At 45.1% G+C, this 26468-nt stretch overlaps 1 protein-coding gene across 1 annotated transcript in view; it reads right to left on the bottom strand.

Annotated features, from left to right (window-relative positions):
• Window positions 1–22184, bottom strand: part of LOC122931853 (SOSS complex subunit C) — a 48332-nt gene extending 26148 nt beyond the window's left edge. The window contains exon 1 of the mRNA XM_044285910.1: window positions 22039–22184. Coding sequence (XP_044141845.1) covers window positions 22039–22063 — 25 coding nt within the window. The 5' untranslated portion in view covers window positions 22064–22184. The remainder of the gene's footprint in view (window positions 1–22038) is intronic.
• Window positions 22185–26468: the final 4284 nt, after the last annotated feature.

Here is a 26468-nt window from a genome sequence, read left to right as displayed (position 1 = left end):
GACCAGCGCTGGACGCATCATGAGAAAACATGGCGCTTGGCGCGCGCTGCCATGTTCAGTGGAGAAGGAGGGATGAAGGGAATCCCTCCCTCCAATGACATGGCTGCCGCAGAGCCCAATACAATGAGTGGGCTCTGAAGCTGCCTGCACCACTGCCACCAATGAATGTCTGGCTAATATTAAAAGCAGGAGGAGGGACAGAGGAGGGTTTACCGCTGCACCATCTCAGCTAGTGTGCTCAGCGAATGGCAGTAGCCTCCCAAGTGTCCTCCCCAAAGTCAAGCAGCCAGCATAGCACTTGCCTGGCTACTGTGCCACCAATGACAATTTTTAATACAACTATAGGAGGCGGGTGCTGGCTATACCAGTTCTGATCAGAACCCCAGCAGTGTAAACCTGGGCTGCCATGGTAATCTCCCTGCTGCTGTGTGGACTATGCACAGGGCAGCAGGGAGAGTGTGAAGTCCTATTCACCTTAATAGAGCTCTATCAGAGTGAATAGGGAATATATATATTGGTATAAAAGTTATCGGCTATCGGTCTGAAAGTTCACAGGTTCGATCCCCAATGTCAGTGGAAGATTTTAGTTTTTCATTTTCAAACCTTTTGTTTTCGCTTTCTCATTATAGCAAAGTGCAGATTGATGGGGAACAATTTACAATTTTTTTCTGTTTCAGCTCAAGGCCACAACATAAGATATGAAAAAAGGGAAAGGGTCTTCCTGAATGAACTGTATGTCAGAAACTTCATACTGGTGGCTGCGGTTTGCAGGTGATAGTGACTAATGGCCAATGTAGGTGCTGTCCCACAGCTGAATATGGGTATGTCTGAGTCTACACAGAATAGTGTGGATTTTGGGGCAGAAATGCTGCCGATTTATCGCAGATTTCATCTTTGTATTGCCAAGGATGAAATTCGCAATATAAATTGATAGGCTGCAGATTTGAAATGTATACGTCAAGTTGTGATTTCATAGCGGACCCTTTCTGCAGCATGGGGACTGAGACTAAACGCTGTGGAAAATCTGCAGCACTTAAAACTACGCATGGCCATATCCTTAGGCTACCTGGACACATTATGGATTTTCACGTGGGGAAAAAAACAAAAAAAAACAAAATGAAAACACAGCGTAGTACAGCACTAGCAAAGTGAATGAGATTTAACAAACCTTACGTACACTTTGCATATTTATTGTGTGCCGATATTGACCTGTTATGTGGATTTTAAAATGGTTTGTGCGATTCTGCACCTTTATAGTGGTTTCCATAGACTTCAAGCCAACTGTTAAACAGAAAATCCACACCAAAAACCATGATAAATAGTTTGGATTCATGTGTATTTTCTGCATACAAATCCACACCTTAAGGCTGGGTTCACACTTGAGCGTTGCGCAAACGCGCGTTTTACGCGCGTTTTTGACGCGCATTTTTATGCGCGTTTTTGTAATAGTAAACGCGCGTTTGACGCGCGTTTGTGTGATTCACTACAGTGTCCTATGGCCACAAACGCCCCAAAAGTCGCTCATGTACTTTTTGGAGCGTCGGGCGTTTTACAGCGCGATCGTACGCGCTGTAAAACGCCCAAGTGTGAACCATTCCCATAGGGAATCATTGGTTTCTCCTTGTTGAGCGTTTTACAGCGCGTAGGAACGCGCTGTAAAACGCTCAGGTGTGAACCCAGCCTAAAGGGAACCTGTCACCTGGATTTTGTGTATAGAGCTGAGGACATGGGTTGCTAGATGGCCGCTAGCACATCCGCAATACCCAGTCCTCATAGCTCTGTGTGCTTTTAACTTTGTATAAAAACCGATTTGATACATATGCAAATTAACCTAAGAGGAGTCAGAGCTTGAAAATATGACTCTTCTCTGGTCACACAAGTAAGATATGACTTTTATGTTAATTTGCATATCTATAAAATCGTTTTTTTTACACAATAAAAGCACACAGAGCTATGGGGACTGGGTATTGCGGATGTGCTCAAAATCCCGGTGACAGGTTCCCTTTAAGGTAAATTTACGCAACAGATTTGTGTGTCAGTGTTCCCTATGGATTCTGCTCTGCGACAAAAAACCACCTCGCATTATGGCTGAAGATCTTTTACATGTCTATTTTTGGTGTGGTTACTGCATGGACACCACAGGGAATCTGCTCGTGGTTTAGCTTCAATCAAAACGTACTGCCGACTACCTAATGAACGAGCGAAATGCCCGTTTGTCAGGTAACAGGCTAGTTTGTGCAGGCACCCAAATCGTCGTTTGCTGGCGGCAACAGATCACGTTGTCTGATAACGCTGTGCTGCCAGTAAACAACTAGTCGGTATGGGGACTCCCCATACTGTTGAGGAGATTTACATGCAGCCGTCCCCTCCACTGACGAGCAGGTGATTGCCAGGAAGGAGCGCTTCCTTTACTTTAGTTGCCCATAGCAACCAACCAGATTCCACCTTCCATTTTCCAAAGTAGCTCTGAAAAATGAAAAGGTGGAATCTGGTTGCTATGGGCAACTAAGCCAGTTTTGATAAATCTACCCCCAAATCCTTTTTTACAGCGAACCTGACCTGAAGCAAACACATGAAATGTCACATACTATCATCCCTTAGGGCTCTTTCACACGAGCGGATCCAGTGCGTGGAACCCACTACGAGAAAGAGCCAAGCCCCGTTCCGGACTGCAGAGACATTAACATGATTGATAATACTCCGTGCCTCTCTGATCTTTTTACTATTAAAAAAATAAATAAAAAATCAGTGACAAATTTATCTCACTGCGATTTTGTAGTAAAAAGATCAGAGAGGCACAGAGCATTATTAATCAGGTTAATGTTCCGTGTCTTTGCTGTCCAGAATGGGGCTTGGCTCTCTTTTACGCAGCAGATTACCCACACAGCATCCGCTCGTGTGAAAGAGACCTTAGGCTACCTGGATTATATATAGCCAGTGCTGCTAACACTGAGCACTAATGGAAACTAGATGCAAGTGCACTCTTAACAGCGTATTTACAGCTAAGTGCTACACAACATGATGGAAGTGGACACAGAAGTATCTTAATGACATTACACTGACATGGCGCAAACATCTGACTCATATTATTGACCTTTGGGCTGTTTTCACAATATTCTTATGCAGGGCTGAATACAACACACGTCACAAATGACAGCGGGTGTACTCATCAACATAAAACCAGCAAAAGCCTACGATTTTATCATTAACCCTTTCGCTGAAGCAGTCTACACATATTGGGGCCATCATGCAGTTCTGCAACAAAACTATTTTGTGTAAAAAATAAAAATGAAAAAAAGGAATCCACATAAAAATGTATGTTTACAGCTAAAAGTCTGACCCAAGCTATGCCTTAGGGCTCATGCACACGAATGTATTTTGCGGAACCATTCATTTCACTGGGTCCGCAACCAAAAAAAATGGAAGTTACTCAGTGTGCATTCCGTTTCCGTTCCACAGAAAAATAGAACATGTCCTATTATTGTCCACATTACGGACAAGAATATGACTGTTCTATTGGGGCCAGCTGTTCCGTGGCGCAAAATACAGAATAAACACAGACTTATTTTTTGCAGACCACAAAATACATACGGTTGTGTGCATGAGGCCTTAGACACAGAGTACCTCCTTGTCTGGACAGCGTCAGAGGATGGATGGTCACTCCCCACATAGTACAGGGGACGGCATTTTGGCTAACCGGCAATGGAACTACCGGCCCCAAAACTGAAAGTAAACAGCATTGGTTTAGTCGGTAGAGAGGTACTTAGATTTAAAAGTTGGAACTGGTGACGGGTCCTCTATAAATGGAGCAGTAGCAAGCATTCAGGATTCCAGCCTTGTGATCATCCCGTTCCCGTTTACAGCCTCATTTACTTCAATTGGGCAGCAAAAGATGGGGACAGCACTTCAGTATGTTCAGCTCTGCTGCCGGAGATAGCTGAACACTTGTAAGCGATCCCCAGTAGTCCCATAGAGCTGAATGGAGCACTAGACACCCATTTGTGCCTGTCGCCCCATTCAAATGGCAGGGACCCCAGTGGTCACACCCTTGGATAGGTGATATGTTGTCTCAATGGCTTTAAAGGGATTGCCCTGCCTCCCAAATAAAAAAAAAAAAAAATAATATATTATATATACACTGGTTGCAGAGTGCGATTGCATTTGTATCTGTATTTCGCCATAGCAATGAGCACCTGCATACAAGGTTGTGCGGGCTGAACCCCCCCCACATTTTTTTCTTTGTAGTATGTATTGGAGGCGTGGCGATCTCCATGCAGTCATACACCTGACCAGTTAATCTGCCCTGGAGGCTGGTTTTAAAGTCAGTATAAAACTGAGTCTGCTTATATAGCACCTACCAGTAGCCATTTGGCTCCAGGAGAAGTATATAGTGGGCTCAGCATGCATGTTGGTACTTGCATCCCTGGATCAGATGAAAGCTGTAATGGCACCGGACGGGGTTAAAAGCAGAGTGTGCTTGGCGTCATGGCCCATAACAGGTAGGAACTAGTGTTAGGGACCACTCATGGAGGCGACCTTGACGTGGTGAGTGGCTTATTACGCTTTGGCCAAAATGTACACCAATGCCTCATTCAACATCCAGCATAGAAGCAGGGCAGAGTGCTGGTTGCAGAGTGCGATTGCATTTGTGTTTTTGCGTTTGTATCTGTATTTCGCCATAGCAATGTGCACCTGCATACAGGGCTGTGCTGACTGAACCCCCCAAATTTTTTTCCTTTATATATACACTTACCTGCTCCCAGCAGCTGCAGTGTTGCCTCCGGTGTCCACACCTGGTGCACCATGGCCAAGGTCACATGCTCCACTACATCACAGCTAAAGCCAATCATTGGCTGCAGCTGAGCATGTGACTGTACCCATGCTGTGTCGGATGTAAACACTCCAGGGACCCAAACATGGAGACACCGGAGGCAGTGTGAAGGATCGGCGTGGCACGGAGCAGGCAAGTGTGAATCCTTAGCTTATTGGGGCAGACTGCTGGCACTTGGCAAAATGTTATTACCGGAGAAACCATTTAAAGGGGCTGTCAAAATTGAGCTTGTAACGACCCAAACAGTTATGCCTTTCAAGGCCTTTGAAGTTGAGGCTAGTATGGTCGTTACAAGCTCCATTTTGAGATGGTTTTTACTATTTTATAACATCTTGTATTTTGAATAAATACAGCAGGTTTTACCTTACATATCTCTGTATAAGGTTCTGTTTCGTTGTGTCTCCATATACCTGATGCAAAACCCGCAGCTCCAGCTACTAAAAAAGGTACCTGAAAGTGTGATGGGGCTGCGGTGTGGCCATCTACAGCAACATTCTGGTCATCTATAAAAGTCTACAGGAAAGAACATCAAAGAGCATGCTACAAGGAGGCTAATAAAAGGGACAGTGCCTGCATGGTTGGTGAGAAGATCACTCCCCTTGGAGTAAAGCGAGTGCTTTGACACTAAGGCCCCTTTCACACGGGCGAGATTTCCGCGCGGGTGCAATGCGTGAGGTGAACGCATTGCACCCGCACTGAACCCGGACACATTCATTTCTATGGGGCTGTGCACATGAGCGGTGATTTTCACGCATCACTTCCCATCTGGGCCATTTGCCCCCTTCCTGACCAGGCCTAATTTTCAATTTCTCTGCTTTTAAAACAGAAAGTGATACCTCATAAAATATTTATTACTTAACATTCCCCATATGTCTACTTTATGTTGGCATCATTTTGGAAAGGTCTTTTTTTTTTAGGACGTTTAGAAGCAATTCTTCAAATTTAAGAAAATTGCCAAAACCCACTTTCTAAGGACCAGTTCAGGTCTGAAGTGACCGTGGGGCCTACATAGTGGATACTTTTTAGAAACTACACCCCTCAAGTTACTTAAAACCGATTTTACAAACAAATTTTGTTAACCCTTTAGGCATTCCACAAGAATTAAAAAAAAATGAAAAATGGAGATCAAATTTTAAAATTTCACTTTTTATGGCAGATTTTCCATTTTAATCAAATTTCTTCTTTAACACATCGATGGTTAACAGCCAAACAAAACTCAATATTTATTACCCAGATTCTGCGGTTTACAGAAACACCCCACATGTGGTCATAAACGCCCCCATTGACTTCCATTGCAAGTCTGGACGGATCCGTTTGCCTCCGCACGGCCAGGCGGACACCCGAACGCTGCAAGCAGCGTTCAGGTGTCTGCCTGCTGAGCGGAGCCCAAATGCTGCCAGACTGATGCATTCTGAGCAGATCCGCATCCACTCAGAATGCATTAGGGCTGGACGGATGCGTTCGGGGCCGCTTGTGAGAGGCTTTAAACGGAACTCACAAGCGGAGCCCCGAACGCAAATGTGAAAGTAGCCTTCGATGCCATGTCCCATTTGAAGCCCCCCTGATGCACCCTTAACAGTAGAAACTCCCAAGAAGAGACCCCATTTTGGAAACTAGGGGATAAGGTGCCAGTTTTATTGGTACTATTTTTGGGTACATATGATTTTTTGATCATTCATTATAACACTTTATGGGGCATGGTGACCAAAAATGATGATTACACTTACCGGTAATCGGATTTTCCAGACCCCACGACAGCACCATAGAGAGAGAGGGGGATCCACCCCCAGGGACAAGAAACCTACAGAAATAAAAGGGTGGAGCCTCTCCTCCTATTCAGTGGATTACAGAGCAAGAGAGGGACTCCTACACCATTAATCAGTCTGAGCTGAACAGCATATATTCACATAAACAATACAAATCTTGAAAATTAAATTATTCTTTTTTTTTTTTTTTTTTTTAAACCACCACCAAGGGAGGGAATTAGGAAGGGTGCTGTCGTGGGGTCTGGAAAATCTGATTACCGGTAAGTGTAATCATCATTTTTCCCCTCCCCCACGACAGCACCATAGAGAGAATTACAGAGGAAGAACCCTTCCTAGGGAGGGACCACCGCTTGCAAAACCTTTCTACTGAAAGAAAGATCAGAAGAAGAGTGCAGATCCAAATGGTAGTGATGGAAAAAAGTAGAGGGAGAAGACCACGTGGCTGCCCTACAAATTTGCTCGATAGAGGCCCCTGATCTTTCTGCCCAAGAAGTGGAAACAGAGCGAGTAGAGTGAGCCTTCACTGAGACTGGAGGAGACAGGCCCTCCTCCAGGTAAGATTGTATAATGCCCAGTCTAAGCCACCTAGACAGGGTACTTTTGGTAGCCTTCTTCCCTTTATTTGGTCCTGAAAAGAGGATGAATAAAGCAGAAGACTTTCTCCATGTCTTTGTAATTTTGAGATACTGAATTAGGCATCTCCGCACATCTAGAGTATGAAATGTCAATTCTCCAGAGTTTCTGGAAATGGTCACAGAATGAGGGAAGAATAATCTCCTGAGACCTATGAAATTTAGACGACACCTTGGGTAAAAAGGCTGGATCAGGCAATATGATAACTCTATTCTCCAGAATTGTAGTGAAAGGGGGGTTAATGGAAATGGCCTGTAACTCGCTTATCCTTCTAGCCGTAGTGAGGGCCACTAGCAAAACAAGCTTGAAAGTAAGAAGCTTTACACTTACAGAATCTATAGGCTCAAAGGGTACTTTGGTTAAGGAGTTAAGTACAACATTAAGATCCCACGGGGGAATTCTAGGGGATGAAACTGGCGTCATCCTATCTACCGCTTTGAAGAATCTAGTGATCCATGGATTGGAGGCAAAGTTCTGCTCGAATAGAACCGACAGGGCAGAGACCTGTACCTTAAGGGTACTCTTAGCAAGACCTAGGGAAAGGCCTTTCTGTAAAAATTCAAGAACCTGAGAAATAGGGACAGACAAGGGTAAATGCCCTGGGCTCAGTTTACTGAATTCAATAAATTTCTTCCAAGTTCTGGCATAGATGGAAATGGTAACAGGTTTTCTACTTTTAAGCAAGGTCGTAATAAGCTCCTGGGAGAAACCTTTTTTAATCAATAGGCTCCGTTCAAATTCCATGCAGTCAGATGGAGACCATTGACCGCCTGATGAAAAACTGGACCTTGGGACAACAGATCTGGTAGGACCGGCAGAATCCATGGTTCTGAGACTGACATTGTCCGGAGCAGGGTGAACCATGCCCTCTTGGGCCAAAAGGGGGCAATAAGGATGACCCTTGCCCTGTCCTCTTTGATCTTTCTCAGGACTGCTGGAATCAACTGAAAGGGGGTGGGGGGGAGGCATATGCTAGGGGAAAAACCCACTTCAGTAGAAAAGCATCCACCCCATATGGGGATTCTGTTGGATTTAGGGAACAAAAGACTTCCACCTTCTTGTTCTGGCTTGTACTGAAGAGATCTATGACTGGCATGCCCCATGACGCACTGATCCTGGAAAATACTGAGGAGTTCAGGGACCATTCCCCCTGCTTTAATGGATGTCTGCTGAGAAAATCTGCTTGAATATTCTCCTTCCCTTTTATGTGGAGGGCCGATACGTGTCTGACTTGTTTCTCTAGTAGTGCTAATAATTTTTCTGCTTCCCACCGTAGGGACGCTGACCTTGTCCCCCCTTGATGGTTCACATATGCCACAGTCGTCTGATTGTCCGAAAGAATTCTCACATGGCCTGTGCCTAGTAAGGGCAGAGCTGCTTTTACGGCTAGTCTTACAGCTACCAACTCTTTCCGGTTGGAAGAGTATGATTTTTGGACTGGGGACCAAAGACCCTGAAAATTGTATTGTCGAATGTGGGCACCCCACCCCCCAAGGGCTCGCATCCGTGGTCAGGACCATAGGATCTGGGTAGGACCATGGAACCCCCTGAACTAGATTGTCCCTGTCCAGCCACCAAGATAGACTCCTTCTGGTTGTGCCTGAAATTTTTATCCTGACATTCAACATCCCCTTGTGTTTTTTGAAAGCTGTCAGGATCTCCGACTGTAACTGACGGGAATGAAGTTGGGCCCACTCTACCGCCGGAATGCAGGAGGTAAGGGATCCTAGGACTGACATGGCCTTTCGAAGAGTCAGGGATGTGGAAGAGAGGGATCTGACTTTATTCCGGATTTTTATAATTTTTTCTTCTGGGAGATACACTTTCTGAGTCTCTGAGTTTAAAATCAGGCCAAGGAACCGCTGAATCCTGACTGGTTTTAATTTGGACTTTTTGTAATTCACTATCCAACCCAGTTCTTGAAAGGTCTGAATGACAGTCTGAACATTCCTTTCGCAATCCAGCCTGGAATCCGCTATAATCAGAAAGTCGTCCAGATATGGAACTATCAAGATGTCTTTGATTCTTATGAACGACATCATCTCCGCTACCACTTTCGTAAATATTCTTGGGGCCATAGTCAGGCCAAAGGGCAATGCCTGGAACTGAAATTGCCGAATCTGACCATCCATCTGAATCGCCACTCTCAGGAATTTTTGAAACTGCTGGTGCATTGGTATGTGGAAGTAGGCGTCTTTTAAATCCAACACCGCCATGAAACAATGAGGAAAAAGAAGCTGTATCGTATTCCTCATTGTTTCCATCTTGAACTTTTTGAACACCAGAAATTTGTTCAAATCCCTGAGATTGATGATCGTCCTGTGAGTACCATCTGGTTTTGGAACCAGAAACAGGTGGGAGAAGAACCCTTTGAATTGTTCTTCCGGAGGAACGGGAATCAAAACATTTTTCTTGATAAGGTCTGAAACTTCTTTTATTATGGGAAACCGACCTTTTACACAAAAGCTTTTTGTAATGGTGAATCTTTGCGGAGGCAAAGAATGGAATTCTGGTTTTAGACCTGAACGAATAATATCTAGAACCCAAGGCCCTGCAATCCTTCCCCAGGCTTCCTGAAAGAATTTTAGCCTTCCTCCCACCTCTAACCTGGCGTCATTGTTGGGGTTGTTTCCTATTAGTAGAGGAAGGATTTCCGAACAGGAATCCCTTTCCCCCAAAATTTCTGGATCGGAATCTCTGGTCCTTATCCCTGTTCTGCCTTCTGCCTGCATAATTTCTATAGGGACGAAAGGACTGCCTGTTCCGGGAACCAAAGAGAGCAGCAGGATTAGGGACTGGAAACCTTTTCTTTCTATCGGCTGCCTTTTCTAACAGATCGTCTAACTCTGGCCCAAACAAAAATTCTCCCTGACAGGGGATATTACATAACCTCTGTTTGGAGGCTAGATCACCCCCATTCCAACTTTTTAACCAAAGAGCCCTACGCGCAGAATTGGTGAGGGAGGCTGACTGTGCGTTAAGCTTAATGGAATCAACCGACGCATCTGTTAGAAAAGTCAGCTGCTTTTTGTAACGTTGGCAACGAGGCTAATATCTGATCCCTAGGGGCTCTTTCTTTTAACTGCACCTCTAGCTGCTGTAACCAGAGAGATAAAGTCCTAGCCGTAACTGTAGCTGCTACAGCGGGACAAAAGGACAAGGTAGAGGCCTCCCAGGCACCCCTAAGGAAGCCTTCCGCTTTTTTATCTAAAGGCTCTTTAAGCATGCCCGTATCTTCAAAAGGGAGAGAAGATTTCCTAGACACCTTAGAGATGGCCACATCAATTTTTGGAGCTTTCCCCCAAGAGGAAGAGGCCGCTTCTTCAAACGGATATTTTCGTTTAAAAGCTTTAGAGGCAAATACTTTCCTGCCTGGCTTCCTCCATTCTCTCTGAATCAAAGCGGGAAAGTAGCGACCCTTCCTTTCCTGTAACCCCTCGAACAATGAGTCTGCTACAGATTTATCCTCCTTAACATCCTCAATGTTCATGGTGGATCTTATAACCTTCAGCAATTTGTCTGTATCTTCTGAAGGAAAAAAGGTGTTGGATATAGACTCATCTTCAGATGATAAACCAGACAAAGACGACCCTTGTGATGTGTCACTGTCGTCTGGGGAGAAGTCCCGAGGCAGGCCAGATCTTGCATTCTTATCCTTAACCGCTTTTTCCTTCTTGCCTGACTTAAGGGTATTTTTAACCTCCAGTCTTAATGAGCGATCTAATGTTTTCCAATAAGGATGGGGACTCGTCCGAAATGGTCTTGTCTATGCATTTTTGGCATAATTTCTTCTCATAAGAGGAGGATAGAGAAGTTCTGCACAGCGCACACTCCTTGTTTTTTCTCTTTGCCAGCATTTTCTTTGGGGGCTGGAAAGGAGAGAGCACAAGGCATAACTTTAAAAAAAAAACAACCATAAACTGAGCCACTTACCCCCTGAAGATCAAAGAACTACCGGGATGGGATTCACTTCACCCTCAGCAAATTCCTGTCTTCCTTCTTCCTCCATGAAAAACCGGATGGTAGGAGGTATGGAGTCTATACGCTTAGTAGAGAAAAAAGAAGAGGGGGTATAAGTAATCCATTTGGCCCATGGTACCTGTTACCCATGTAACAACCGCCAGGAGGCTCCTACATGCGATATCGATAGGCGCAGACCGCTGTATAGCTCACTGTTGGTCTGGCCTGCCTCCTTTAAATACAAAAAGTTCGGCATCTCCTGCCGCTTTAGAAGCGCGTCACATCCGGTGTCTAAACCGGAAGCCGCGCTTGCGTTCCACTCGTTTTATGGAGCTGGAGGGCAGACCGGAAGTGCGTCATACCCTCCGCGCGTACGGAAGTGACCTCCACGTGTCGGAGGCGCTCGGCTGCTCCAACCGAATCCAGGTGGCAGAGCCTCGCCTGTCCAGGATACCACTCGATCGCATGTCTGGCGTTCCTCATGGGGCAGAGCTCTCCCTGAGAGTTACCCACATGGCTGCCGCAAGATACGGAGGGCCCCGGAGCACCTCCGTACCCTAGGGTCCTGTCAGCCCGCCCAGCGGCGCGATGGACCCCAGCAGCAACCGACGGCCCTCTAGGAAACTCCTAGGAAGCAAAACAAAGACCGCCGGTAAGACCTGAAAGAGAAACTGTAGGTCTCCCACTCCAGGGACAGGAAACCACTGAATAGGAGGAGAGGCTCCACCCTTTTATTTCTGTAGGTTTCCTGTCCCTGGGGGTGGATCCCTCTCTCTCTATGGTGCTGTCGTGGGGGAGGGGATTTTTTTTTTGTTGTTTTAGCACAGTTTTTATTTATTAATTTTTTATAGCGTTCACCTGAGGGGTTCGGTCAAGTGACATTTTTTCATAGAACAGGTCGTTACAGATGTGGCGATACACAATATGTATACTTTTTCTTATTTATTTAAGTTTTACACAATAGCATTTTTAAACAAAAAAATAAAAATAAAAAAAAGTTATGTTTTAATGTGTCCATGTTCTGAGAGCTATAGTTTTTTTTATTTTTTTTAGAGATTTTCTTATGTAGGGGCTGATTTTTTGCGGGATGAGGTGACGGTTTTATTGGTGCCTTTTTGATCACTTGGTTCTGCACTTTGTGATGTAAGGTGACAAAAATGGCTTTTTTTGACAGTTATTTTTTATGGTATTTATCTGACTGGGTCGATCATGTGATATATTTATAGAGCCGACCGTCACAGACGCGGCAAAACCAAATATGTCTATTTTATTTTTTCTATTGTTAACATTTTCTTATTCCTTACTTGGGGAATTAATTTATTTTATTTTATTTTTTTACACTTTTCGTCCCCCATAAGGTCATACAAGACCTCTGGGGGACATTGACTTCTTTTTTTTTTCCCACTGTTGATTTCTCCTGTAACTGGGGCTGACATAGTAGCCCCAGTTACAGGAGAAACCCCCCCCCCCCCCCCACCCCAAGAGAGGCTGTACAGCCTCAGTGCAGGGCTGATCGAGGTCTCTGAAAGACCTCACACAGCTCCTGCACTCTCCGGTCCCGGCGATCACATGACCGCTCGGTGAGCACTGTGTATGCAGCAATCCAGAAGGCAGGCACACCTGGGCACTGTCCCTGCCTTCTCTAAAGGTTGCCCTGCTGTCACTGACAGCGGGCAACCCAATCAGCGTGCAGCTGCAGTTTCTGAATGGACGTTCTTGAACGTCCATTCAGAAATAGAGAACCACCTCCCGGACGTTTATAGTCTATGGGCGGACGGGAGATGGATACTTTTTTTTTTTTTTTTTTTACAAAATGTGATGAGCTCAGTGACTTCACCACAGGTCCTGAAGAAAGAGCAGAGACCGGCAGCTATGGAGGAGGCGATTTATTTTTATTTTTTTAACCCTCAATTGACTTTCTACTAAGCACTCTGTATGAAGAATGCTATTATTTTCCCTTATAGCCATGGTATAAGGCAAAATAATAAAATCTACATAACCCAAACCCAAACCCAAACTTCATTCAGTTTCTCACGCGCGTGAAGAACGCATTGCACTCGCGAGGAAAAACTACGCAATGCAATCAAAACTGACTGAAATTGTGTGCTCACTAGCACGATTTCCCTGCCACGCACCCGCATCCTATCCAGCCCCAATCCGTAACGCCTGTGTGAAAGAGGCCTAACTGCACTGCTCCTTATTATTACCATTGCAAAGACGTTCCTACTTGGTTTATGGTTGCTCATTTATGTTGTGTTTGCAGAGAGGAGCGAGACCTGTTTGAGCAGATTGTTTGAGCTCAGTTATTACCATACTTGTGATTTTATTTATTGCTTCAACATGCTGTGCTTAGAGAACGTGACTGGAATCCAGTCCCGGAAAATGTAACAGCAGCATTTACAGGCGTAAATGTTAGCGAAAAACTAGTGTTTATGCCAGCTGCAAGGACTGCCACGTCTCATCAAAAGTTAGGACAAATCTAACATCAGTGCAAGGGGCAAACTAAGACCGACGTAAAAAGCTGGTCTTAGTAAAGGTGCCCCAGTGTGTTGTCAGTGATTTCCATCAGTGATTTTGACCCAAAACCAGGTGCGGCTCTAAACACAGAACAGGTGCAGATCTCTCCCTTATACCTTATGTCTGTGGAGGCTCCATTCCTGGTTTTGGCTCACAATCAGTGATGGAAATAACTGACCAAAACACTGACGTGTGAATAAGGCCTCTTGCCCATGACTGTATGCTCTCTGAGATATATGGTCCGTGAGCGGGCCATATGTCCCGGAGCGGCATTGATCGTGTGCACGGAAGTACATAGGATCATTGTCCTGCACTCATGATCTTAGTGCAAGACAATAGCCTCGCGGGCGGCCCGACACGCATAGCATCATTGTAATCTATGACGCTGTGTACTCCCTTGCGCACAATCAATGCTGTTCCAAGACATATGGCGCGCTCGCGGACTGTACATCTGAGCACATACGGTCGTGTGCAAGAGGCCTAAGGCATAAGTTGGTATGCTGGGAGTGATCGTTTCACAGCAGATGGCATGCCGAGGATTGCTGATCCCACTGTAGAACTTCAGCTATCATCTGAAGCTGGCGTTTTTTTCCAGCAAAATGCAGCATTTTGGTGTCCACCTCCAGAGCGACGGATCGGAGGAAAACTGATGCATTCAGAATGCATTAGGGCAAACCTGATATCCGTTTTGGACCGCTTGTGAGAGCCCTGAACGGATCTCAGAAACTGAAAGCCAAAATGGCAGTGTGCCACAGGTAGCCTAAAAAGCCAGAATGTGAAAGTGCAAGCGTTTTAGGTTTTTTAGCGGCATTTTTTTTCTGGTATGTTTTGCACACAGTGGAGCAGATATATCCGTCTCATGGTGCTTGGATTGTGCAAGAGTGTGCAGCACATGTTTGCTACACCAAATATATGAAGTGCATGCACCACAATTTCCTTTCATTTACGACATGCTAGACATAAGTTTTTTTTCTTTTAGATAACTTCTGCACTAGATTTTTGCCTAGCCCTATGGTGCAGTCAAACGAGTACTACACCAGCTCCAAGTGGTGTAACTTTCTGATAGTATAAAGCCCTATGTCGCATTGTGTCACAAGTAGGGTTTTTGTGGCGTACTACCGGTATGTCACATCTTCCCTTCACCACTTATAAAACATCACAGATTTAGGGCTCACGCACACGGCCATTGCTGGGCTGTTCCGTGAATTGGGGACAGAAACTTGCGATCCCCAATGCACGGGCAACATCCGTGCGGAATCCGCAGATGGATCCATACCTGTTCAACTTGAATGGGTTTGTGGTTCGTTTGCAAAGTAAAAAAAAATTGCGCATGTACAACTTTTTTTAAGGTGCGGGTGCACGGACAAACACCACAGAAGCAGTGTTGAGCGAACTTGTGTTTTAAGTTCGGCGTCTAAAGTTCCAGTTATCGAAGAATGGAGTTATGGATTCCACTACCACGGACCATAACGCGGTTCTTTAGATGCCGAACTGAACTCCTTTAGGACACAGCCTTATTTCACCTTAAGGACCAGGCCATTTTTTGCAAATCTGACCAGTGTCACTTTAAGTGGTGATAACTTTAAAATGCTTTGACTTATCCAGGCCATTCTGAGAGATAGAGAGAGATAGAGAGAGATAGAGAGAGATAGAGAGAGAGATAGAGAGAGAGATAGATAGAGAGAGAGATAGAGAGAGAGATAGAGAGAGAGAGAGAGAGATAGAGAGAGAGAGAGAGATAGAGAGAGAGATAGAGAGAGAGATAGAGAGAGAGATAGAGAGAGAGATAGAGAGAGATAGAGATATACACACACACACACATACATACACACACACACCGTATATACTCGAGTATAAGACAAGTTTTTTGGCACATTTTTGTGCTCAAAAAGCCCCCTCGTCTTATACTCGAGTCTCGATTTGGCCGAACCGAAAATGCCGCGATTATATATGAAGGGGCCCCGCGCACATAACTGTCTTTGTGTGTAAAGTATGTTACTCCTGTGTGAAACAATCTCTCTCCTATTGATAACAGGTCCGGCCTCTCTACTCACTGTCACGATGAATGCACTGCAGCGAGCGGACCGGCCAGCGCGTGACTGACGTCACTCCTGCTTCCTGAAGTGGGAGGAGCGTTACTTAGTGACGTCAGTCACGCGCCGGCCGGTCCGCTCGCTGCAGTGCATTCATCGTGACAGTGAGTAGAGAGGCCGGACCTGTTATCAATAGGAGAGAGCTTGTTTTACACAGTAGTAAAATACTTTACACGCAAAGGCAGTTATGTGCGCAGTTTAGGACACATAGGGCCATGAGGGGGACCAGCATAAGATGCTAGATGCGTGTCTTATGCTGGCCCCCCTCATGGCCCTATGTGTCATAGCACACATCCATCCCATAACAGCGTCCTCCACAGATCCACCACATATGCTGCTTCCCACAGATCCCCCACATATGCTGCATTTCCCACCCTAGTCTTATACTAGAGTCAATAATTTTTCCCATTTTTTGGGGGTAAAATTAGGGGCCTCGGCTTATATTCGGGTCGGCTTATACTCGAGTATATACGGTAGTAATACCTACAAAAATAGTTATTACTTTACATTCCCCATATGTCTACTTCATGTTAGGATCATTTTGGGAATTACATTTTATTTTCGGGCGACCTTACAAGACTTCGAAGTAAATCTTGAAATTTCTCAGAAATTTTCAAAAACCAACTTTTTAAAGGACCAGTTCAGGTCTGAAGTCACTTTGTGAGGCTTACATAATAGAAACCACCCAAAAAATGACATTCTAGAAACTACACCCCTCAGGTTTTCAAAACTGATTTTACAAACTTTGTTAACCCTTTAGGTGTTCCACAAGTATTAATGGAAAATAGAGATACAATTTCAAAATTTCACTTTTTTGGCAGATTTTCCATTTAAATATTTTTTTTCCAGTTACAAAGCAAGGGTTAGCAGCCAAACAAAACTCAATATTTATGGCCCTGATTCTGTAGTTTACAGAAACACCCCATATGTGGTCGTAAACCGCTGTACGGGCACACGGCAGGGCGCAGAAGGAAAGGAATGCCATACGGTTTTTGGAAGGCCGATTTCGCTAGACTGGTTTTTTGACACCATGTCCCATTTGAAGCCCCCCTGATGCACCCCTAGAGTAGAAACTCCAAAAAAGTGACCCCATTTTAGAAACTACGGGATAGGGTGGACGTTTTGTTTGTACTAGTTTAGGGTACATATGATTTTTGTTATTTACAACACTCATCTGACAGGTTAGATCATCTGGTATTTTTATAGATCGGGTTGTCACGGACGTGGCGATACCTAATATGTATACAATTTTCTTTATTGATGCAAGTTTTACACAATGATTTCATTTTTGAAACAAAAAATAAATAAAATATTTTAAAATATTATTATTATTAATGTTTTAGTGTCTCCATAGTCTGAGAGCCAGTTTTTGCGTGATTATCTTGGGTAGGGTATGATTTTTGCGGTGTGTATGACTTTTTGATCGCTTGCTATTACACTTTTTGTAATGCAAGATAACAAAAAAAAAAAAAAAAAGTTTTTTACCTTTTTTTTACGGTTTTCACCTGGGGGGTTAGGTCATGTGATATGTTTATAGAGCCGGTCGCGGCGATACCTAATACCCCTATTTTTTACCAATTTTTTGTTTCACTTTATTTGGGGAAACTGACAGTTTATTTTTATTTGAAAGCTTTTAATTGTTGGGGGGGGGGGGGACTTTATTTTTTCAACTTTTTTTTTGTCCCATTTGGGACTTCAACTTCTGGGGGGTCTAATCCCTTTAACAATGCATTCCAATACTTCTGTATTGGGATGCATTGGCTGTATGAGTAATACAGTGTGTATTACTCATACAGCTTCTGGCCTGTGAGATCCAGGGGTCTGGATCTCACAGGCTCGTCACAGGAAGGCAGCGCCGATGCCTCAGGAAGGCATCGCGCTGCCTTCCATGCCATCAGGTCCCCCCTACAGCCCCATGGGGACCTGATAGCACCGCCGCTGCAACATTGAAAAGCCGCGAACTGCAGGTCTGAATTGACCTGCGGTTTGCGGCAACCGCTGACACGGGTCCCCCCCGCGCATTTAGCCAAGGTGCCTGCTCAACGATTTGAACAGGCACCGGGTTCCGATCACCGCCCGCCGGTGATCAGAAATACACATGACGTACCGGTACATCATGTGTCCGGAAGAGGTTAAAACACAAGCTCGCTCAACACTACACAGAAGCACTCCGTAGTGCTTCCATGAAGTTCCATGCCTCCGTTCTGCACCGGACCTTCCGGATTGTGGACACATTCAAGTGAACGAATCCGCATCAGTGATGCGGGTTGCTTACAGCCGGTGTCCGCATATTGCGGACCGCAATACAGGCATGGCCAGGCAAAGGCCGTGTGCATGAGCCCTTAGACACATTTAACAACCCAAATCATAAATCTGGAGCCATTTTAAGATGCAGCATACACAACATTCTGGCGCAAAATAAATATGTGTCCGAGTGTGTCCTACCACAAATATTTTCTTCATGGCATTTTTTCCCCATGTGACACAGTGACAGGTTTGGTCTGGAAAACAGGTATTTTACTCCCATCATGTGCTGCTGAGCTGATTTACAGCCAGGTGGGGTCAAAAACCGGACCGGATTTTAAGTGCTGGTCTGGGTTTTGGCAGCTGGGCTCAGAAGCAAGGTCTCTGTGTTGGGATCTTGGAGCCTTGTGCTGGGATAAAGGCGTGCTACCTGTTTGGCGTGAAAACAGGTTGGTGCTGCTATGCTAAAGGACTCTGAGGTACAATTGCTGCATGGTGTGAATTACCACCAACACCACAAGGTGACTTTTTGTTGATTATGACTGCTTGTTTTGTCACTTGCCTGAAGTGTGAATAAAACACTGAACTGTTTGATCCAAAGAACTTGTTGTTGGCACGTCTGAAGCTGGTGTTTTTTTTTTTGTTTGTTTTTTTAATAGTAAACACGAGTGCAGAAAAGTGTGACAAAAAAATAAATAAAAATATACAGGGAAAATGTATCACTCCCCAGGGCTCCAGATGGCGACCAAAATGGTCGCCAATGCGACTTAGAATTTACAAATGGCGACAAGACTTTGCGACTAGACCCACCGCCGCAGCTCTGCCGTTGAATACAACGGCGGGGCACAGGAGCTGATAGTTCTCTGCCCCGCCGCCGATGTTCTCCTCAGCAGCACAATGGAGGAGTCTCTCCCTCCGCCCTGTGATGCTGCTGCCGCCGCCTCCGCCATGAAGAAGAGAGACGGGTGGAGGAGAGGGAGTGGCTGTGGCCACCAATGAAGATAACCGACCTGTTAATACAAATACAGGAGGTGGGTGCTGGAATCAAATAGCCGGCACCCGACCTTTATGACACGGAGCTGCGATCAGTGGCAGTTAACCCTTCAGGTGCGGTACCTGAGGGGTTAACTGCCGCGGATCCCAGCTCCCTGTCATAAAGGTCGGGTGACGGCTATTTGATTCCGGCATCTGCCTCCTGTATTTGTATTAACCGGTCGGTTATCTTCATTGGTGGCGCAGTGCGGCACCCCCCCCCCCCCAGTGTAAGAAACATTGGTGGCGCAGTGCACCCCCCCCTCCCCCGTATAATGAACATTGGTGGCGCAGTGGGAAGTGCCAATGAGGGTTAAAAAATAAAATAAAAAATTAACTCCCCTCCTCCAATTAATCGCGTAGCTGCCGGTCTCCTGTTCTTTCTTCAGGACCTGTGATGGATCATGTGATTAGCACAGTGATGTCACCACAGGTCCTGAAGAAAGAACAGAGGAGACCGGCTGCTACACGATCAATTGGAGGAAGCGAGTTAATTATTTTTTTATTTTTTAACCCTCAATGGCACTGTCCACTGCGCCACCAATGTTTATTATACTGGGGTGTTGCGGGGGGGGGGGGGGGAATAATACAGTGAATAGACTTTCATCCTAGCAACCATGCGTAAAAAAAAATAATAAAAAAAAAAAATATCGCACTTGCTTGCGATTTTCACGCAGCCCCATTAACTTCTATGGGGCCTGCGTTGCGTGAAAAACGCACAACATAGAGCATGCTGCGATTTTCACGCAACGCACAAGTGATGCGTGAAAATCACCGCTCATGTGCACAGCCCCATAGAAGTGAATGGGTCCGGATTTAGTGCGGGTGCATTCCGGTATTTTGAATGCCGGATCTGGCACTAATACATTCCTATGGGGACAAATGCCGTATCCGGCATTCAGGCAAATCTTCAGTTTTTTTTCGCCGGAGATAAAACCGTAGCATGCTGCGGTTTTATCTTTTGCCTGATCAGTCAAAATGACTGAACTGAAGACATCCTGAACGGATTACTCTCCATTCAGAATGCATTAGGATAAAACTGATCAGTTCTTTTCCAGTATTGAGCCCCTAGGACAGAACTCTATGCCGGAAAAGAAAAACGCTAGTGTGAAAGTACCCTAAAATATTAAGTTTAAATCCCCCCCTTTCCCAATTTTACATATAAAATATATAAACAATAAATAAACATATTACATAGCGCTGTGTCCGAAAAGTCCAAACTATTGCATTTGCCATTTTTTGTCACCCCAAAAAAAAAAAAATAATAGGATAGGACTGTTCTATTATGGGCCGAACGTTTCATAAAATGCGAAATGCGTTTTTTTTTTGTGTTTTTTTTTCTTTTGCAAGGTATTGAGTATTGCAATACTTTTTTATGGTGACGAAAGGGAATCAAAATTTGGGTATCGAAACAACCCTACCCCAATCTGATCGGCTTAGCATTGTCACGATACCAAAATTTTGATTCGGTTTCGATTTGGCAACTAAAAATTTGACTTGGCTCCAAAATTTTTCAGTTCAGGAGCCAATGGCTACTAGGTATTTTTTTTAGTCTGGAGCACTGCATCCACTAAGCCAGTTTCCTGGAGGGCAGGGAGGAGGCATGGCTAACAGGCCTGCCACATTTCTCTCCTTTTACAGGAGTTTTCTGGTGTAAATGAAGCGGTAGATTTCAGTTTAGGCACATAGACCCCCCCGAGGATGTCCCTAGTTTATACAAGGCCGGCAGTACAGGGGATAGCGACACCATCATAAGCGCATGCCAGTCCTGATAAATCTCCCCCATAGGTTTTATACTGTATAACAGAATCCACAACGCAGCAGCAGTTTATAACACTGTGCTTTGTTCTAATAGAAATAATACTGCAGATCCGCTTTTTGTGTCATCCGAAAGAATTAAGAATAGTTCTCCCAGCAGGACAGTCCTGGAGTGTGGTACCGATGACATGAACACGATGGTAGATGTATGTCCCACTTTAAACTGTATGTAATCCCTGAAGACACAGACAGTTGAGTGCAAGAAGGGAGCCATCAGCTCCACCATTCACGCTGCAAGTGCTCTTCCCCGAGTGGTGACCTCACTGGCCAGGGACTGACGACTATCTGCTCTTGTGCGCAGCGAATCAGGCACGGTGACGTCAGACCTGCTATTTATTTTTATTAGCAGTAAAGGCCGTCTCGCACTTTGGGGACATATCGCTAGGGTATGCCACAAATGTCTGACCGGTGCGGGTCCCACACCTAGCTCCTAGCTCTAGAATGAGGCCCCCTCAAAGCGAAGGAGAGCACCTGTTTAAGTCGTGGGAGTTCAAAAAATTGCCAAGCTGCAGCTCAGCTATTTTGGGCGCTACCACAGAAGTGAATAGATGGTGGCCACGCTTACACAATTCTAGAGGTGGAATCTGCACCTATCTGACATTGGGGGCATTTCCTAGCGATATACCCCCAAAAAAAGTGCGAGATGGGCCAACTAGTGTTGAGCAAACTTGTGTTTTAAGTTCAGCGTCTGAAGTTCAGGTTCGGATTATCGAAGTATGGCGTTATGGATTCCGCTACCACGGACCGCAAAGGAATGTAGAATCCATAACGCGATTCTTCGATAACCCGAACTTAGTTCGCTCAACACTAGGGACAACCCCTTTAAGCAGACATTCTACTCTGTGAGGGCATAACTACTGTGTGGTGGCACTAAGTGGATTAAGCAGGGTAGCAATCAATCACAAATTCCAATTGCCATGGATCGGCTGTTCTGGAGAGGGGAAGCTGCAAGAGGCCATTGCACTCATTGGAATGAGAGAAAAGCTCCACTACTACAAAGTCCCCTTTGACCCGCCCCCGCACTACGAGGCTGTACACCGCACTAGGAGGAGCCACAGCACAGACGCAGGCTGCTATGGAGCGCCTTCATTGTAGGCAGTTATTCCTAAACCGAGAGCAAGGTCCTCATATCGGCGCATTTTACCTGTAGCCGCAGGCGGTGCCGCCATCTTGCTCAACCGCTAGTAGAAGGGTAAAGATCCCATGAACGGCAAGGACCTTCTGACGTCCAGGAGGCACGTAGGGTAATGGCTAAATACTATACCCGGAAAGGACCTGCTGACGTCACAACATCACGTGGCACTCCTAGATCACGTGGGTCGGGAACAGGAGACTCGCGCGCGTTTTCACATTGATCATGAAGCTCAGGAGTGTCTGCAGCGCGGAACCTTACTAATATACTTAGTGTGTGCTATGAGAGGTTGTACACTGAGATGTAGGGGGAAATGGCGCTCTGTGTAGCACCCGTGTGATTTTATACGGTGAACGTGCTGCTGGGGATGTGATTTGAGGGATTGGACACAGCTGTGTGGAATGGATGCTGAGGGAGGGGATATCTGGTTGTATGGGGGGGCTATATTGTACTTTATGCTGAGACTGGGGGTCTTGTGTTCTCGGTAGGTGTCTGCCTGTGGGGTGTATGTGAAGGGGGCTGTGTGGGATTGTACACTGAGATGGGGGGCAGCTGTGTGGATGCCGAGTCTTTTGAGTGGCACTGTGTGGGATTGTATGTTGTTGGTGGTGTGTGTAAAGGCTGTATTACAGAGGCATATTTTCCAGGCGATAAGGAAGGAATCGCTTGCTGAGGAGACCACTCCTATTACATGCAGCGATCTTGTCCTCAGTATGTGGAGGAGCGATCGTTGTACCATCACTTGTCTCCATGCTGCCCAGTTATTTGCCAGCGGCAGATTGTAATTAGCACAATCTGCCGTTTTCGTGTTCATCGGGTAATTACCGGCGGTATTACGCTGTATTGATGATATGGGAATGTTCGAATGACTTCAGACCAGAGGTCGCAATAACACCTGTACAAGCGCTGAAAAAAGTTTGTGTATCAATACACCATAGACTTTTCCACCTGGCGGGAGCTGTAAGGAGTAGGGGCTAGCTCCCGGGGTTGTTGTAGTAAGGAGAGCGGTGGTGGAGCTGAAGACTACATCCCAGACATCAAGATGGACGCGTAGAACAAGGTGACAGCAGTGTGTGATCTATCGCTGTGGTGCAGTGTGTGATCATCACATGCTGCTCCTCACGCATTTCCCCACACGCTTCTCATACATCACGCGCTGCCCCACATGCACCACACACTGGTGTGTGTGTGTGTGAGGTGCATGTAGTAAATGCAGGCTATTAAAGTCAAGTGGTAAAGTACAGGGAGGATCCGCCACAGCCATATATTCATATATCGCTGTATAGGGATTAGAAGAAGCCCAAAAAAAAAAAGTTTAATGGGGTGACAGAAGCCCTTTAAGCATTGAATGAAAGGCTGTGGCGCACATTAATTAATGAATAATTTAATACATTTTATTCCCTGTCACCTATGCATAGCAGGTGTTTATTCACGTCTAAAATTGTATAATGTCAACCCAAGAATGTAACAGAAAAATTATTTAAATTTATTAAGCTGTCAACTAGGTAGAGGACTTGTTTAGGCCTCACCATTCGCCGAGCCGCATTAGCGCTCTCCTCATATTTCACGAATTTAGGATCTTGACCTAAATGGTTGTTTAATTAATAGAACGACAGTATGTAAAGGGTATATCTCACACAGCCTGACCCACAGTAGGCCTCAATTAAAGATTTGTTTGCCCAAAATGGCTGTATTTCGGACCTCACCATTCGCAGAGCCGCATTAGGCCCGACCAAATACCGCTGCAGGTTCTGTCGCCTACTCGCACCTGAGGAAGGGTTTTCACTTGTGCGTGTAGCTGGCACAGATCGACCACGTCCTCTCCCTGCAACAGGAGCTCCACCAGCAGCACCACGACCTGGGCCACTTCCCTTATTTGAACCTCTCCTCATATTTCATGAATTTAGGATCTTGACCTAAACGGGTGTTTAACCACCTCAGCTCCCCTAGCTTAAACACCCTTAATGACCAGACCACTTTTTACACTTCTGCACTACACTATTTTCACAGTTTATTGCTCGGTCATGCAACTTACCACCCAAATGAATTTTACCTCCTTTTCTTCTCACTAATAGAGCTTTTATTTGGTGGTATTTCATTGCTGCTGACATTTTAACTTTTTTTGTTATTAATTGAAATTGAATGAAATTTTTCTCTTTCAGTTTTAAAATTTTGCAAAAAAAAGACATCCATATATAAATTTTTCGCAAAATTTATTGTTCTACATGTCATTGATAAAAAAAAAATGGTTTGGGTAAAAGTTATAGCGTTTACAAACTATGGTACAAAAATGTGAATTTCCGCTTTTTGAAGCAGCTCTGACTTTCTGAGCACCTGTCATGTTTCCTGAGGTTCTACAATGCCCAGACAGTAGAAAACCCCCACAAATGACCCCATTTCGGAAAGTAGACACCCTAAGGTATTCGCTGATGGGCATAGTGAGTTCATAGAACTTTTTATTTTTTGTCACAAGTTAGCGGAAAATGATTATTATTTTTTTCCTTTACAAAGTCTCATATTTCACTAACTTGTGACAAAAAAAAAAAAACTTCCATGAACTCACTATGCCCATCATGAAATACCTTTGGGGTGTCTTCTTTCCAAAATGGGGTCACTTGTGGGGTAGTTATACTGCCCTGGCATTTTAGGGGCCCAAATGCGTGCAAAGTAGTTTGAAATCAAAATGTGTAAAAAATGGCCGGTGAAATCCGAAAGGTTCTCTTTGGAATGTGGGCCCCTTTGCACACCTAGGCTGCAAAAAAGTGTCACACATGTGGTATCCCCGTACTCAGGAGAAGTTGGGCAATGTGTTTTGGGGTGTCATTTTACATATACCCATGCTGGGTGAGAGAAATATCTCAGCAAAAGACAACTTTTCCCATTTTTTTTTTATACAAAGTTGGCATTTGACCAAGATATTTATCTCACCCAGCATGGGTATATGTAAAATGACACCCCAAAACACATTGCCCAACTTCTCCTGAGTACGGCGATACCACGTGTGACACTTATTTGCAGCCTAGATGCGTAAAGGGGCCCAAATTCCTTTTAGGAGGGCATTTTTAGACATTTATATTCCAGACTTCTTCTCACGCTTTAGGGCCCCTAAAATGCCAGGGCAGTATAAATACCTCACATGTGACCCCATTTTTGGAAAGAAGACACCCCAGGGTATTCAATGAGGGGCATGGCGAGTTCATAGGAAAAAAAAATTTGGCACAAGTTAGCGGAAATTGTTTTGTTTTTTTTTCTCCCCTCTCTCACAAAGTCTCCCTTTCCGCTAACTTGGGACAAAAATTTCAATCTTTCATGGACTCAATATGCCCCTCACAGAATACCTTGGGGTGTCTTCTTTCCAAAATGGGGTCACATATGGGGTATTTATACTGCCCTGGCATTTTAGGGGCCCTAAAGCGTTAGAAGAAGTCTGGAATATAAATGTCTAAAAAAAATTTACGCATTTGGATTCCGTGAGGGGTATTGAGTTCATGTGAGATTTTATTTTTTTACACAAGTTAGTGGAATATGAGACTTTGTAAGAAAAAAAAAAAAAAATTCCGCTAACTTGTGCCAAAAAAATGTCTGAATGGAGCCTTACAGGTGGGTGATCAATGACAGGGGGTGATCAGGGAGTCTATATGAGGTGATCACCACCCTGTCATTGATCACCCCCCTGTAAGGCTCCATTCAGACGTCCGTTTGTGTTTTGCGGATCCGATTCATGGATGCGTGGATCCGCAAAACACCATATGGACGTCTGAATGGAGCCTGACAGGGGGGTGATCACCCCCCCTGTCAGGCTCCATTCAGACGTCCGTATTTGTTTTGTGGATCCCATCCATGGGTCCGTGGATCCGTAAAACACATACAGAAATCTGAATGGAGTCTTACAGGGGGGTGATCAGGGGTTAATAAGTGTAGTGTGGTGCTTGGTGCTACTTTTTACAGAGCTGTCTGTGTCCTCTGGTGGTCGATCCAAGCAAAAGGGACCACCAGAGGACCAGGTAGCAGGTATATTAGACACTGTTATGAAAACAGCGTCTAATATACCTGTTAGGGGTTAAAAAAAAATCGCATCTACAGCGTGCCAACGAACGATCGCCGCTGGCAGGCTGCAGATTCACTCGCTTACCTTGCGATCCTGTGAACGTGCGCGTTCACAGGAAATCTCGCGTCTCAGACGCGAGATGACGCACGGATGCGTCCAGGAGGAATGAATAGACTGCCACCAGGACGCATCCGTGCGTTAGGCGGTCGGAAAGGAGTTAATTAATAGAACGACAGTATGTAAAGGGTAATCTCACACAGCCTGAACCAGTGTAGGCATGAATTAAAGATTTCTTTGCCCAAAATGGCTGTATTTTAATTGCCTGAATCAATCCCCTGTATATAAAGGGTGTATTTCACACGGCCTGAACCAGTGTAGGCCAGAATTATAGATT

This window comes from Bufo gargarizans, chromosome 1 (assembly GCF_014858855.1).
Source record: "Bufo gargarizans isolate SCDJY-AF-19 chromosome 1, ASM1485885v1, whole genome shotgun sequence".
In the NCBI taxonomy this organism is placed as follows: domain Eukaryota; kingdom Metazoa; phylum Chordata; class Amphibia; order Anura; family Bufonidae; genus Bufo; species Bufo gargarizans.
Note: the sequence above shows the minus strand (reverse complement) of the source record. Positions and strands in the feature narration are given on the sequence as shown.